A 15,712-nucleotide genomic window follows, 5' to 3' on the forward strand; every position below is an offset into this window, starting at 1 on the left:
ATACGAGTATTGAACATCGACAGGATCGGACTGACGGGTAAGCATCAGACGGCGTTAATCGACTTATTTTCAGTTTATTTCTCACGAGGTACACGACCTTTATTGTTACATTCCGCACTTATATTAATTATTCTCTTAATAGTTCCGTAATTAATGCTTGTCCTCCTTATACTCTCATTAATATTCATAATATATTATCATACTTTCAATGGAGTCAACAACATATATATATATTTTTTATTTATTCTCATGTGTATATTTATGTATATCGTTTTATATATACGTATCGGGTGGTGTGTTCATCCGTATGAGTGAATCCACTGTACCATAGGATAGCTTTTTTTTTAATTACACAATTCACAGAGTCGTTCTTAAAATAGGGGGACTGCCGAAGTACACCATGATGATTTATTTGTTCTTTGTTTTTTTCCTTCGCATTCTCTATGTATAATTTTGTTTACTTAATCGTTTTATGCTCGTTTGTTGTTTTGGCCATTGAAGGGAAAGACGTACGTTCATCGATATTATACATTATTATTATACGATAATTCAATATTACTTTCCCGATCCACCGATCTGGCCATCCAAAAAGATGAAGGACTCGTCGCGAAAATGTATTTTACGTTTCCTCACATTTCACAGTCGGGGGCAAAGAGGACACACGAAACTTCGACTAAATATAGATAACACGAGGATCGCCTTTTGAACGGAATCACAGAATACAATATTATACAGCTGGTCAACGAAAGACGTTCAACGTTTCTGCACGCGTTCGAATGAGTATCTCGTCTTCTCTCTACGTGATAAATGTACGGCGCGCGTTTCCGTCTTTCATTAACGCTTCTCGACAAACTTTAGGCCCGAGTAATTGCGACGTCTTAACATTAAATATGCGTACACGTACCGTATTACCGATCTAACGAGTAGTGCGAATGAGACCGCTTTACAGGCGAAACGGTTGAAATACGTGCACGCGGTCGAGCCTAGAATCTATTCGATCAAAGAAATCTTTTAGGTCTAATAAGGATCAAACAAGTGGCCTGGACTCAACGATACAGTGGCGCACGCGAAACGTACGTCTCAATTGGATATGAAATTTTATTCGAATGCGACGCTCGACCTTTTTCTCGATCGTCAATACAACGATCATAATTTATCTCTCTTTTAAGTCTTACGAGACTTTCTTATCGGTCCTCCTCCTCCTCGTAAATTCATTGTTCGCTCAAACGTAACGATCAACAAACAAACGTTCTATTATTTTCTGATCGATTGTAATGTCCACGTGATAGAAGCCCGTTTCAACCGAAGATGCAAGAACATCATCCCTTTTTATCCGTTTTTTGTTTCGCCTCGGTTACTCGGGGTCGAGGAAATCAATGGACGGCACGTTGAAAGTTGTTTCTTATCAACGATTTTAATTAACTTTAAAAGATAACTTGCTCCTGACGTGGACACTCCGATCGATGTTCAAGAATATCCGGTAACTGCAAACGTACAATGAATGGGCGAGATTCAACGCAAAGGATAACGCAGATATCCCTCGGGATGCAACATCAACAAATGCGTCTAATAATTATAATAACAGAAATGTTAATCTGCAAGAATCTTTCCTAATCTCTTCTTCCTCCAGTCACGATTCATCTTTGGCGTGCAACGATTCACGATTGAAGATGAAAAGGCGTGACGCTCGTCTCTTTTCTTATTCTCGTTAGGGAACGATACTCGACGATACTCGTTCGAAACGGTGTCCTTCGGCACACACGGCAGTGTAATGTGTCACTTCGGATATACCTTGATCCTTCGAACCCGATGAAGAGACGACCAATTTCATTTTTCCTCTCGCGATATACTACATAGTGCACTTCGGGCAAAGTTACGTAACAGGCTCGATGCAGCTTCGTCTATTTTTAGTTGTTTTGTTCGTTAAATATGTATTCAAGAGGATCGATAATACAAACGAGAGAATTACTTGGAATTTTCACTTCTGTCCTCAATGAATCTTACATAGATACTTCGTCCTTGCGAATCAAAGACGAGTCGACTAACAATTGACATAAGTATGGCGTTAAAAGTATCGTCTGTGCACAGGTGTAACAACGGGTATTTCGCACCGTATCCGGAAGATCCGTGTATCATCGATGGATGGAATATCGACGGAGAAGCAAGATCGAGTAGCGACGTCGTTCATTTACATGGTCATAGCTCCAGCGTCACTTTTCTCATCTTCATCGTGCTCGAGGATCGCAACCGTACGTGCTGTCCAGAAAAGCAACCCACGGAAGAGGAAACAAGGAAAATTATTCCTCCGATCTTCCCTCTTTCGACTTCCCCGTCCTTTCGTCGCCTTATCAAAAATAAAAGTAAAACAAACAGTCGTAGTCTCATTCTCTCTCTCTCTCTCTCTCTCTCGCGTTTCTCCCTTCTTCCATGGCCTCCACGAAAAAAAAAATCTTCCACCCTTCGCGTCTCGACGGAAGGGAAAGAGCGATCCTTTCCCTTCTGACCGAGACGACTGGAGGAAGGTCGATGGAAGAAAGACACAGAGATCGTCCCTATTCAGAAAGACGATCCCTGTCACCGTTCCGTTCACTTGAGGTCCTCGTCGTTCTCCAGCAAGTCGTCAATCTGCTTCTCCCAATCGTCTTTATCCAACGCGTCGCTGCCCGTAGTCGCGTTCCTCTCCTCGTTTCCTGTCACTACCTCGTAATCCTTCAGCTCCGCTTCCAATTCGCGTTCCCAATCTTCTTCAGCTGGAGAGATTCACAAGCAGCGTTGTAGCGAGTTTCAAGCGGGGCCACGCGACGGCCTCTGCCTGTTTTTCGGCGCGCGTTCCGATGTGTATAATGACGCGTTCGTGTGTGTTCGTGTGCCGGTTCCTTTATTTCCCGGGTGTCTGTACGTGCACGAGCGGGCCGCGTTACATTTACGATTTTCCGCGTGACAATCGAGAGTGCGGGTTGTTTCTCAGCGTACGCCCTCGTCCCTGTTTCCTTCGCATCGATCTCGCGATGCGCCGCTCTTTACGCGCTGTGTCTGTGTCTGTCCTACGTGTACGTGGAAGGTGTGTACGCGAATCGGAATTTTATCGCGTCTCTGTGTTAGTGTTAGTCAGGAAGCGCAAGGGCCGAGGAAAGGGATGGCAAAAATTCAAACCACACAAGGAGAGGGAAAGAGAGAAGCGAAATCAAAAAAAGGGTGGAGCTCTTCCCCTCTTCAATCTGCGCCAGTTAATAATACCCGGAAGATTCGATGGACCCGCGAACGTTTTACCATTCACGCGAATATGTGACTCAAACGTCTCGCGTGGAATCGCGTATTCTACTTGCGAACGTTTCCGTTTGCCACTGAATCGATCGGAGACTCCGTTCCCTTAACGCGATTTAAGTAATTACGTCTCTGATCCGAAACTCGATCAGGTATCACATTAAACGTGTTACGAAAACTGTGAGACCTTAGCGAATCATCTGTTCAAAAGTTCCACCTTACTGACTGACTGCGCCTTTTGTCAATTAACGTTCTTTCGTTCTTCCTAATGACTGATACTCGCGTGTCGATCAAGTTTTTGTCAGCTCAATAACCGTCCTCGACTGTTCTCTCAATTCTCCCTCTGTCACACCGACCATGCACGCGTGTTACGACTCGGATATTAGAGCTGGTGTTCGAAATCACTGACCGTGATTTTTCACAGTGACATTATACTTAAGAAAATTACTCATTTATTTTGAAAGATGAAATTATTTAATTTGAATTTACCTAACTTAAACGTGCACGGCCTATGTGAGACGCGCAAGTACCAGATTCTAAGAAAATCAGTAGCATTTATGAATCACTGTGAGAATCACGGTGATCGGCAACGCTCCTAAAAAGAATCATTTCCGGTTATCGGTATTTTACCACATCAAGTGTTGTCGATGTTCAACAGTAACACCCGCGAACGGCGAAATACCAAGCCTTGTATTCGTATTGCTACAACTTTCTCTTTCCGTTGATTTGTTTCCATAACAGTTTTCATTATTTTTACGGTATTCACTCGAAACCAGGTGCACCGGTGCACGCGCAGATCTCCTCCGCGTGTTTAAAATTAATTTATTTCCGCATTTCCACTGTTTCATATCCATAATCCTCTTCCATCCCTAATTCCTCCTTCATACGTTATTTAAATACTTTTTATTACGCCACGCGCGATGTTCTAAACTGATTCGAGCAAAATCCATCGTTTCCCTTGCATTCGTTTTTCCATCATTTTATTCTCCCGGTGTTCTATCTGTCACGTGGCAGGTTTCAGAAAAGAATTCAAATTCGTTCGAGTGGACGGGCGTATTAAAACGGATCGTCCCCGGTCGGTCTTTTCTCGTTTACGTTAGTTTAATTGAATCGGAAGTAAAACCACTATGAGGACTACACCCACGAGAGACGAGACGAAAGTTACACCTCGATCCCCGATTTTATTTATTTAGCTTTATTTCTTTTAAAACACGTATTGTCATTCAACGAATTTTATACTTTAATCTTTTTGTTATTTTGTCTTAATTCATTTATGGTAACATTTAGTAAATTCTCTTTCTTAATTTTCTCACCGCTCTAATTCTACTCCCCATCCTCCGTTTTCATCTCCGCGTTTTATTCAAAGAAAGAAATTGACTGCAATCAAGCAGGCCGCGTTTCCTTTCATCCGGCTATTTACTCTTCTCGGCCGGCGGATCGTTCTGATCGCGCGTTAATTCGCGAGAGAGCTCGCCGGCCCCCCCGAGAATCAGAATTTCGCGTCGTCCTTCCCCCTTCATCACCGATATCCATCGTTCGTCTTTGAAATCATTTACCGTCCCACTGTTACCTGTTTAATGTTTAACGTTTTACAACACGGAGAGAATCGACAAGAGACAATATTTATTGATTAAGAACGATGACATACAGACAACAGACAAACAGACAGACATACAGACATTTAGTCAAAATTTTTTTACCATTGTTTGTTGGATGCGTATATGTAATTCTGTTCACTCGTTTATCTTTTACCAAAAAGATTCTGTTTATAGCCTTTCCTTTTCTGACTTCTATTTTTCGCTGTTCTGTCGGAAAAAGCGTCAGTTCGCCCATCCTCTACCTACGATCTATGCACACGTTCACTCTCTCTCTCACGCACGCTCTCTCATTCTTTCTCTCTTGCTCTCCCCTCTCAGCACGCGTGCTGTCAAACTACTCGCTACCATCGGTTTTACGCGTTTGCTCTTATCACGTTTCAAATCCGACGTTTAATCTCCTAATCGTACGTTCTTTTTACTATCTTATATATTCGTACCACCCCTACCTCACTCCCTCCCTATCTGTCTTATCGCTAACGTTCTTCTCTCCCTAAACGCATCTCGTTATTTCCGAAAAATAATAGGAGTTCCCCGCAACCGCCGGGTGCAACGACAAAATGTTCCAGTTACCGATCAATATGGCGCGAGATCGCGTCGTTAGTTGGGGCTTGAGAACGGGAATTAGTAGTGATCGAACAACGGAACGAAGTAAATTTTAAGAATCGAATCGTTCAAACGTTTTGCACCAAGGGTGGAGGATTAAATAAAATATATAAATGAACACTGAAAAGGAGTGGGATGTGTCGAGGAGTTCGTGGACGAGAATTGAACCGAACCGAAAGTAAAACGTCGGTTTTCGAGAGGGGGAAAGAAGCTTGTCGTATTTTTATTTCTGAGGGGTGTGCTTTCTTTTGGATAATGCATTTTATCGGGGGACTTTCTCCTCTTCTTAGGCTGTTGACAGAATAGAATGGAAAAGCGGTCGTTTAGTCACAGGCAAGAATCGTCGGTTACGAGAGACGAGCTATACACAACGAGGAGGGTGAACTTTGCTAACATGAAAACGACTAACTCTCTTTCGTCAACTACACGCATTACAAAAAGGATAATAGGTGGTTTAATTACAGTACAGTTGTAATTCTCGCTGGATTCATGAAAAGCACATTGAGACAGGAAACGGTGGATAAATAAAGCTGCTCGCGTAAAAGGAAAACGAGCACACAGACTACAAACGTGACGTAACGTGGTCAGCCTAAACTCTATCTAAACGCTTGGTGGACGGGCTCTCGCTTGGTGGAACGACAGATCGATCATCACGTTTATACTCACGGGGGAGACGGTGTTTCTGGAGACTTTGTGTCTTTGCCATTTCTGTCTCGATCCAAGAGAAACGTATCTTTCTTCTCTTTAATAAACCCGAATCCGCGATTGATTTTAAATCGTGTAGCGAATTCCGCAAATGGAAATGTGCAGCATAATCGTGATACGAATTTCACACTTTCACGAATGAATATTCATCGTGGTCACCGGCGAACGAACAAAAAGAGCACGTTCCTCTTCGTCGAACGTGTATCGTACGAACTGTATATGTTGCTCGGAAAATTTTCGTTGGTGGTCGTAACGCGGAACACGCGCGGGTATCTCGTCAAGCATTAACGTGGCAGCGGTGCGTGTACAGAACAATTTTAAATCGACGTGCGGTTCTTTTCAATGTTGGCATTTATCGAGGACATTACACGAATCGGGAAGCATCGCAATATCTTGTGGGCAAATCTTTTTCAGATACCCATGATTATTGTTATGATTATTGGATTGCGGACGTTTATGCGAATTCACATACACCGTGTGATTTGTTGTTAGTAAAAGGGTTAACGACGACCAACGATCAACTAACCTTTGGGCGGCTGCATCCCCAGTTTTTTCATGCCTTCTCTGACCTCCTCGAGGTCCGTGTCCGAGACCCTCATGCTATCGGACACGAATTCGTGGGCCGGCGAATCGGCCGACGCGCTGTTACTTCTGGTCGTCACGGTTCCGCCGCTTTCCTGCCCGGTGCTCGCTTGAACTGTTCGCAAGACAACACTCACGGCTAAACTAGAAGGGACGGCTGGTGTCTAAACGCTAGAAGCTTCTACCACTGCCCTTCTTTATATCGATTTCATCATTCGTGCAGAGTGCAAGTGATTTAACCGTACAATGCTCGCTGCACTTCGATTTTTCGTGTCGTCAGAGACGTAAGTACGTCTACAAACGCAACGAGATATGTCCGTATAGAATTTGATCTCGCAAAGGACTCGAATCGGAGTTAGAAACGATTGAATTACAGGCTCGATTTAATCGAACGGCATCGCGTCAGGGCATTAACATCTAACAAGGACGGGTTCGCTCGACCTCCTGCGAACAGGAAGCCGTTGCCCCGAAGTGCAGCGAACGCGAGATCGAATTCTCATTTAACAAAAGCGAGGAAGCGGACGGAACGCAGAAGGGTGAACAGCCCCGAAGATAGGTTCGAATTCTCATTCGCAGCGATCATTCTCGGGATCAGACAGTATTTTAGCATCAGGGATATGCTCGTATTTCGTTTTATCCCGTTCGTTCATCTCCTCCGAATGAAACTCCATTATTCGTCTTCAACGATTCCACCTTCTGATTCCGCCTGGGTTCGGCCCCCGGAAGCTATTCAAAATGCTCAACGTCGTGTCATTTTTCCCAACGTGCCGACGCTCTCGATTTTCCACCGGACGACCAATCGCGCTTCATTGAGCATCGTATATACGCTCGAATTAACGCGGCATTTATTATTTCATCGATACAGAGCATGCTCGATAACCATTGACATTCCGTTTACGCGTTTCGCATACCTGACTCGCGTTAATGTACTGCCCGCTTGAGAGTTTGAAATAGTTTGTGGTTTCAAGAGATCCTTTCTATCCTGCCGTTCCGTTTCAACGAGCGATAAGTGTATCATAAAAATGTTTTGTGGGCGGAAAAAGAACGAGTCGGCACGTTGATCGCGTCTCGTCTACGTGTACAGATGAATCTACACAACGTGAAGCTCGGGAATGCGCCATGCAGGTCGACCTCATCTCGGCGAGACGTCGAAGCGATCATGGATCGAGCGACGTTCATAAATGTTTTTACAGAACGTGTTCTCTTGCTATGTTTCATTTCAATGGCGTCGTTCACTTACGCCTTTGCGAATCCGAGATTTTTACTCGAAATTTCGATACGAACTAAAATCAGAGTTATGCTACCGTTTCTCTTTTTATTCTCTCAATTAGTATATTTAATTACACGCACGTGGACGACTGTAATTGAATGATTCATAACGGAGGTAATGAAACGTACGCAGAAATAAATGGAAACTGTGGACGTTCTGCAAAAACGGGTGGTCGACCCCTTTTGTCAAGCGGCCGATGGCCGAGCGTCAAATTCCGACTGATCCTTTTATTTGTTTGACTGTTTTCAACAAACGAATTAATTTGATGAAAACGTGGTACGTTCTGTTCCATGTTTATCGATCTATTACGAATCTGTTACAGCGCGATGTTTTCAGGTTGGGAAATTTGATTTTAGTTAATCTCGGACCTTTGCTTTACATGAAACATGGATTTCATTTATCTTGCAGTCGGGATCGAGCAGACTTGGTCCCCTGAATTATGCAACGACTACTCTTCGCTCTACCCTACTCACGATTTACTATCTTACGGTTAACGAGATGTGCGAAGGGTCTGAATTATCAGCCATCGGCCGTACACTCCTTGTATGCCGTGCATTCGTTTAACCTGACCATCCAAAATATCTCCGTTGCTTTCGACCACGAAAAATGAGGAACATCACACTTAATGGAATGAACTCGAGCTCTCGACTTACCTTCCAAACGCTCGTTCCCATCGAGAAACAACGAATACAAAAAACACTACTAGCTACCATGTGAGTGTAACGATTCGATGAAGTTCGTCGATTCAAAAAGACAACGCAGATATTCTAACTGGCCGAGGCAAAAACGGTGCATGAACGGAGGATTCATAATAAAGGAGGCAATATATTTAAAAATAGTACTGGATAAGCGTGTGAGTTGTCCAGCTTTACCTTCAGGTTGATCCACGCTTCCGGTAGTGGTTTGGTTTACATTGTTTTCCGCCTGATTGGCCATTGTGTTCAGCTCGTGGCTTTGGCGCAGGACCGATACCCGGTAGAAGTAGTTACGCCAGAAATTCTCTTCAGATATTCTGCACGATAAATGGTAAGGGTGTCACGGATTAATCGGGAAGGCGCGAATCGCGACGGTCTCGATGAGGGACATTGACTTCCTGTTCGGACGCCACTTTGGAAATTGCCAATTAACGATGAACCGCGGGGCTGATATAATTTCAACCAAAATTTGCTATATAATCCATTTTGCGTTATGCACGTAGTATGTTATACGTCGACGAAGGGAGCACAGAAACCACGGTCTCGAGATAGCTGGAAATTAGGGGATCGTTGAACCAGCCACTTCCGGAAATTTGTTCCGGGATTTGTGATATCTGTGGCACGAATCCACGAGCTGGCTATCTTTAGATGAAGTCTTTTACGCGAAAATATTCGGAATAAAATTCTTCTCATTAACAGCGAGACGGAAGTATCTCAGATTCTTTGATGTTAAACTGTTATAGATTTTTCTGATATCTTCCAAATTCGAAACGGTACTGTTGACGAAACGACTCACTCTTTGGGTACCAGACGGAACCTCATCTCCTGCAGGTTGGGATCGAGCGCCAGAGTGGCCTCCGCCATCGGTTGCACGGCCTCGAAGTCCCAGTGGAAATCCACTCCTTCGGGTGGTGGTCTCAGGAAGTTGCGCTGGTCCTGAAATCAATGCTCACACGCTTCGCCAACTTCCCTCGGTCGCGAGTTTCGCGGCTGCACGTGACTCTACCGCTATTCATATCGTAGACCACCGCGACTGACCGTTCTCATCGAACTCCGCGGTTATCGAAAATAGTGGTCCGACCCAATGAAACGTATATTCGGTTTCAAGAAGTCTAATTAAAGAGCGATCGATTCTCAACGCGACAGGTACAATAGATTGTCTTTTTTTTCGGATTCGCGGAACGAATTAGCCCGGGAAATCCAATTCCGAATCGAGCCGTTATTCACGACCGGATTTGTTGAATGTAATTAACGGATATCCTGGTTCCATTTACAATTTTACTAATTGTACTCATCGGCTCTGGCAATTGCGAGATTTAGTCACGTCTTCAAAGTTGTCAATTTAAAAACGAAATAAACGCGCGCGAGAGCTGAAATAATGTACATCTCGTTTCATTCGCTTCACGCGTCTCTTAAAATCGTGCGGTCGGCTTGGTTCGATGCCATTAACATAAATTGACACAACAATTTCAAAGCGTTCCTGGCAAACATTCACCGCATTATAATTCATACGTATTATTAATGCGCGAATCAAATTAAACATGAGCGTATCTGGTACCGATCTGCATAAATCAGCACGAGATCAATCACCACATTGGCAACCTCAAAGCATAACAAGAGTCGACCCGACCGACGAGCGTATATTTCATCGGTTCACGATCGGTCGATGCGTTCAAATTGTACTTTGATCGAGAAAAATTCAACTAAGTGGTTACACAGTGTACGACAAATCTCCAGCGGAGCACTCGTTAAACTGATTTGTCGTAGACTCGATTAAGAATTTACTCGCTAATTGGAACGGTCAATTGTTAATCGCATCGAGTATTTGTCCAATATTGGCCGAAGATCCGACGGTGTACACTGCGGAAAATCGTTGCACCGTCACGCGCGGCGAAAGCCCATTGTGTGCCAGTGGGACTCCTTGACTACGGAGCACTTCTGACACCGTGGCTTCGTTCCGCGGGCCACGGCGAAGTGTTCTATGCGTCAGGAAACCGGGGGAATTACTCACCGTCGACAGAGATAAGCATTCCTCGCGTAGTACGTCCTCGTTAGGTGCACCGACCCACGGTGCAACAGCCTCACCCTTTTCGGTGTGCTTGCTAGCAATGAAAGCCTGCTGTTCTTTATTCAGCTCAGCGACCAATCTCTGGAACATAGCATTAATTCCGTGTTAGAGAGGCAGCTGTCACGTCGGGGAACGACCCGGGCCACGATTCCCAAGTCGACGAGGACAGAGAGTATTAACGGGCTCATCGAACAGAGATCCTCTCTTTTTCCAGCAGACGGTGGCTATTTTCCGCGACACGCGACGGGTTAAAAAGCGAGTCGCCGTTGGGTACGTTGACCCCGTAACGTTGGTTAATTAAATCCTTATCGTATTTTTGTCGTTACCGCTCGCGGCTAAGATCGTATTGATCGCGTTGCGAATAGACGAGCGGACAAGTCTGTTAAAAGTCGAATGACATCACTGTCGGCTAGGACAACCGTGACTGAATTTCTCCCTGAATACTTCCTCGACTTAAATAATCGCGAATGGAGGAAACATATCCGACTCGCGTATATCGAATGTCATGAATGACGGGGCAAATGAAGTTCAGAATCAAATTTAATATTGAGTAACCGTGTATGGAACTTGTTCGCAGCGAAAGAAATAAAAACGTCAAGATCGTATCCGCGGAACAATCGCGTGAGAAACTAGCGTCAATCAGCGCCAGCTCTGCTCGACCTTTCTGTGTTTATTAGATTTTCAGCGAAGTCGAGTAGTCGGCAGCGTATTCCAATTTTATGGACGCGTTTCTCCGAGATCCCGGGCTCGTTCGCTAGATTTACCGCCGCATTATTAACTGCCTACTTATTCCGCGTTATACGCTCGAGGGATTTATAAAGTGTCCAGTGAAATTCACCGAGGGGATGGATCAGATCGAGCAAACAGAATTAACAAATAAAGCGATGGATGGACGCGAAACGGCAGGTGGTACAATGAAACGAATAGCGCGGATCGCATTTGGAACGAAGAAAAATGGTCGGTAGAACGTGGAGGATTAAAGGCCGAGGTCGAAGCTTCGCCGGACTACTTCCTAGCCTCCTTCATTCGCGCTTATATTTGGGTCAACGAAGTTCACCCGCGGTATCTGACTCGATGGACCAGATAGCCGACTCCAAGTATGCGATACTGTATGCCAGACTTAAGGAAACTGGTGTCGTTCCACTGACAGAGAGATCAAATTAGAGTTGTTCTCTGATGTTGTATGCTTGTACCTCGACGAACTTTCTGATATCAAGTGGGTAGGTAATTCTAAGAACTTTAACCTACTCTGCACCGACCACTTAATTCGGAACATCATGATCGACTTAACCGTGTAACGAACTTCAAGTTGAAGTGGCTTAATGAAAATTATATCTGACTCGCACGAATCATAATACGAAACACGCTCTTTATTCGCTTAAGTGGTTTAATCTGAGAATCATTTTCAATTTTACAATACGACAGAGAGCGTCATGACTTAAAATATAAATGATTTGCAAGTCCGATGCATTCACTGAAAGAGGTAAAGGTTAATACCCCTGTGAGAGATCTATGTGTCGGCGAGCCCCAGGTTCCAAGAATCCTGATGCATTAAAGATACAGCACCTTGTGGCGCCTCTTGGTCGACCGAGCCCCTCTATTATCAATAGTATTTAGGTCAATAAAGTTCTCTCCTCTCCACGCGGCACTGCGTCACAGTCGTGACGTTAACACATTTTGTTGAACCTAGAATCGATATTTTTGTTTTTCCGTGATTCGTTAAGTGTCGCCGATCTCTCGAACAAACGACGTTTGTCACCCACAAGAATCGTGCCAGAGGTCGAGTGTGATTTCTCCCTGTTTCTGACGCCCCCTCCGATTTATAAGCTCGTTCAAACCGTAACTCACTGACGACGAAGCGAAATCTCATCGATTTATTAAGCCGGTAAACTGAACGTTTCAATATTAAACTGTAAATAATTTAATATCAATAAACCTGTATTCGATGACTGTTTATGCAATTGAATCTGCGGTGGCCCAGAAAGTGTGTTCTATTTTTACCTAGCGTCACGTCGATGAACACACACGTCACGCTTCTACAATTGCGCGAACACGAATTTTTACAGCCGCTGGTCACGCGAATATGCGAGCACCTCGCGTCGTCGTCGTCGTTTCCAAGTACAAGCCGCGCGTGTGCACTTGTCACGGAGACCGTCTTAAGAGCGACAATATAATCTCGCGAATTACTCGGATCAATAGGAAAAATTGCAATCGCGCAGCTTATTCTTCATAAATGTAGCAAACGAGCGTTGCAGAAAGCCAGGGATCAATCTGTACTTTTCACCGTTCGTTTCGTAGCGTTACGAGGTCGTCAATTTAACGTGTGAGAAATCGCGGAACGTTACGACTCTCGTATTCGTCTCCCCCTGCTGCCGAGGTGAGCATATTTCACGATTATGCTTTCCGCGGAGAAAGAACGTTCTCTATCTTCAGAAAATCTCCAATTAAATATAAAATGTTTCATGAAGAGAATGACGCGAGTGAATCGAGGACTCCGAGGAGTCCGGATCAATTTCTAATTTTTTCCCACTACCTTTTTTACCTCGGACATTCAAGGTGGACGCTCTCTTACGCTCGCGGTGGACACGAATTTGATTTAACGGAGCTCGCCCGCTATATCTTGTGATACTGATCCCCGGAAGCGCAGGCATTACACGGGAACCGGGAGAAATACCTTCCGGCCTGACGGATCGTATCCAATAAATCGATGTCTGTCGCGACCAAGCCGGAGAAATGAAATAGCGTCTGCGAGAGATTCAATAGCACCCTCCGGACTTCGGATTCGCCCACAGCGTGCGACGTATAACTCTCCGCCCTATCTACAATTACGTAGAGCAACGAAAAAAAAAGTTCTCCTTCTTAACCACGAAATCGATATCCGGAATAATATGTTTCAGGTTCTGCGTATTTTTATCTCTCGCCAATACCGTTTGTTCTTCGTACAATTTAAATTTATGAGATGGAACACTCCGCTTATGCGCATACATGCATGTGTTTTCCCCATGTGCGAACGAAAGCAACGCGCATTCGCTCGTAACAAATGAAATTTTGAGTTTGATTGGAAAGTTGATGGAAAATTGGCCGCGAAAAATCACGAGGCCGGATGGTAATATTCAGCGTGACCTTTCACATTTGTTTCCCAACAGGCATCCGGCCGACGCTATACGTACAGATATCCGATCTGCGTCCCTCGGAGAGAAAGTGGTTGCGTTTAAAAAATCACACTCCCTCAGTCGCGCTTAAAGGGTGAGTTGATTTCGACGTTGGTGGATAGACATTGAAAAGAAGTGGGTGAGAGCGAAAGCGAGAGCGAGAGAGAGAAATCCCGATGAAAAGGTACGACGCCTACGTTGCGGTATAACGTCGACGCGATTAATACCGAGACTTTATTTTCTAAAAAAGAAATGCGTCTGCGTTTTTTCCTCTAGCGACGCCGCCACGTCTCGCCATGATCCCACTTCATTGACGTTAAATGCCGGCCGTTTCCTCGGTTACGCTAATTACCGTATTATTTTTTAAACTCGTTTCAAATGATCCCGTTACGGCCTCGTACCGTAGTAAACAGGCAACTATTATTTTCTTAATTACCTTTCCGTCTTTCTTTCTCTCTCGACGATACGTTCTCCATGCTTCGCGCAATGTATAACAATGTGTTGTGCACGTGGAAATGTTTGCCACGAATAATCTTTGTATGACGATAAGATATCCATCGAACGACCTCGTTACGGAGTTAACGAAGTTTCAAAAATTCATTGCATTCTCTGCGATGAGTGTTCGTCTATGCGAACGGGCAACGAAGCGCCGTCTAATTCTTAATTTCCATATCGTGCATGGGAAAGTACTTCAGCCGGCGGCGACACGGTATAGGAAATTTTCATTTTACGTCGGCTAACGGATTTTTTCACGAACCCAACGTTCTTAACTAAAAATGATTTTAATCGCGGAAGCTGCGAGAGGACGTGCGCACATCCCGTGTGTCCCGTTCCGTATTACGGTCACGTGGTGACGGAGAAACGTGGCTCGAATGCGGGGAATCTTTGCTACGAGTCGTTCCGAAGGTATGGAATTACCGTCTGGGGGATTAAAGCTTTGGAAGGAAAAAGGAACGTAGAGGACTGGTCGTCGTCGCTCGTTTGAATTTTCGAAGCTCCGACCCCGCGATGCATGCCATGTATATGGATAGTGCCTTCGCATGTTAGGAAATAAACCAAACAAACGGACGGATGCGAGGATAAATGGCTTTTCGTGCTTCCCTTCAGAAATCACTTTCTTGTCAAGACTGCAAATCGAGTTTCAGCCGGTTTATCGAAATTACCTAACCCAAGAGAGGCTTTGAAACCTGATGTCTTCCTCGGTGTTTCACGTATCTTAATTTTATGGGTATCGTGGACGCGAGGGATGTATTAATACGACGATCGACTGGTCGATATCGATATTAAAAAGGTACGAGATCGGGAGACTTGTCGGGAACGTTGGTCGTTGGAATCGATGCCTCACGGGTCGTGGAACTCGATATCGGGTTGAATAGAATCGCGGGGAGCGATGTAAGAGTCTTCTCGTGTCGGTGCGATCCGATATCAGTACAGGAGCCGTCGATCGTTGAGACACTCACAGGTCGCGTGGCTCGGTATCAAGGTCATTGAATTTGCCGAAGCCGATGTAAAAAAGTTCCGGGGTCGCGGAACCCGACGGAACCACCAAATTGCAATTATTCAAATCGAAGAATAAGTCGCATGCTCTCCACGACCGTCAAGACTATGATTTTACTTAATTTCCAACTTGCGAGACCTCGCGGAATCTTAAGGATGTATTGGCTATACAGTCAATCCCAAAAGTTTATGTACCTTAGAAAAACGCATTTCCTATAATTAAAAAGAAATCAGACGTCGGAAGAACAATGCTAATAATAAATAACTACGTGCTAAAA

At 44.5% G+C, this 15,712-nt stretch overlaps 1 protein-coding gene across 4 annotated transcripts in view; it reads right to left on the bottom strand.

Annotated features, from left to right (window-relative positions):
- Positions 1-54: 54 nt before the first annotated feature.
- The window catches only part of Sap47 (Synapse-associated protein 47kD), a 47,361-nt gene continuing 31,703 nt past the window's right edge, over positions 55-15,712 (bottom strand). For 2 of the 4 annotated variants that reach the window (XM_018028719.2, XM_018028720.2), the window contains 5 exons: positions 10,729-10,866; positions 9,514-9,653; positions 8,895-9,034; positions 6,697-6,867; positions 55-2,750 (listed from right to left, as the gene is read on the bottom strand). In XM_018028719.2, coding sequence (XP_017884208.1) covers positions 2,587-2,750; positions 6,697-6,867; positions 8,895-9,034; positions 9,514-9,653; positions 10,729-10,866 — 753 coding nt within the window. In that variant the 3' untranslated portion in view covers positions 55-2,586. Of the gene's footprint in view, positions 2,751-3,642; positions 5,757-6,696; positions 6,868-8,894; positions 9,035-9,513; positions 9,654-10,728; positions 10,867-15,712 lie in introns of those variants that run through there. The other 2 variants (XM_026815616.1, XM_026815617.1) reach the window with 2 other exon arrangements.

Source organism: Ceratina calcarata, unplaced genomic scaffold (assembly GCF_001652005.2).
Source record: "Ceratina calcarata isolate Rehan_Ccalc_2016 unplaced genomic scaffold, ASM165200v1 scaffold471.2, whole genome shotgun sequence".
NCBI classification, from domain to species: domain Eukaryota; kingdom Metazoa; phylum Arthropoda; class Insecta; order Hymenoptera; family Apidae; genus Ceratina; species Ceratina calcarata.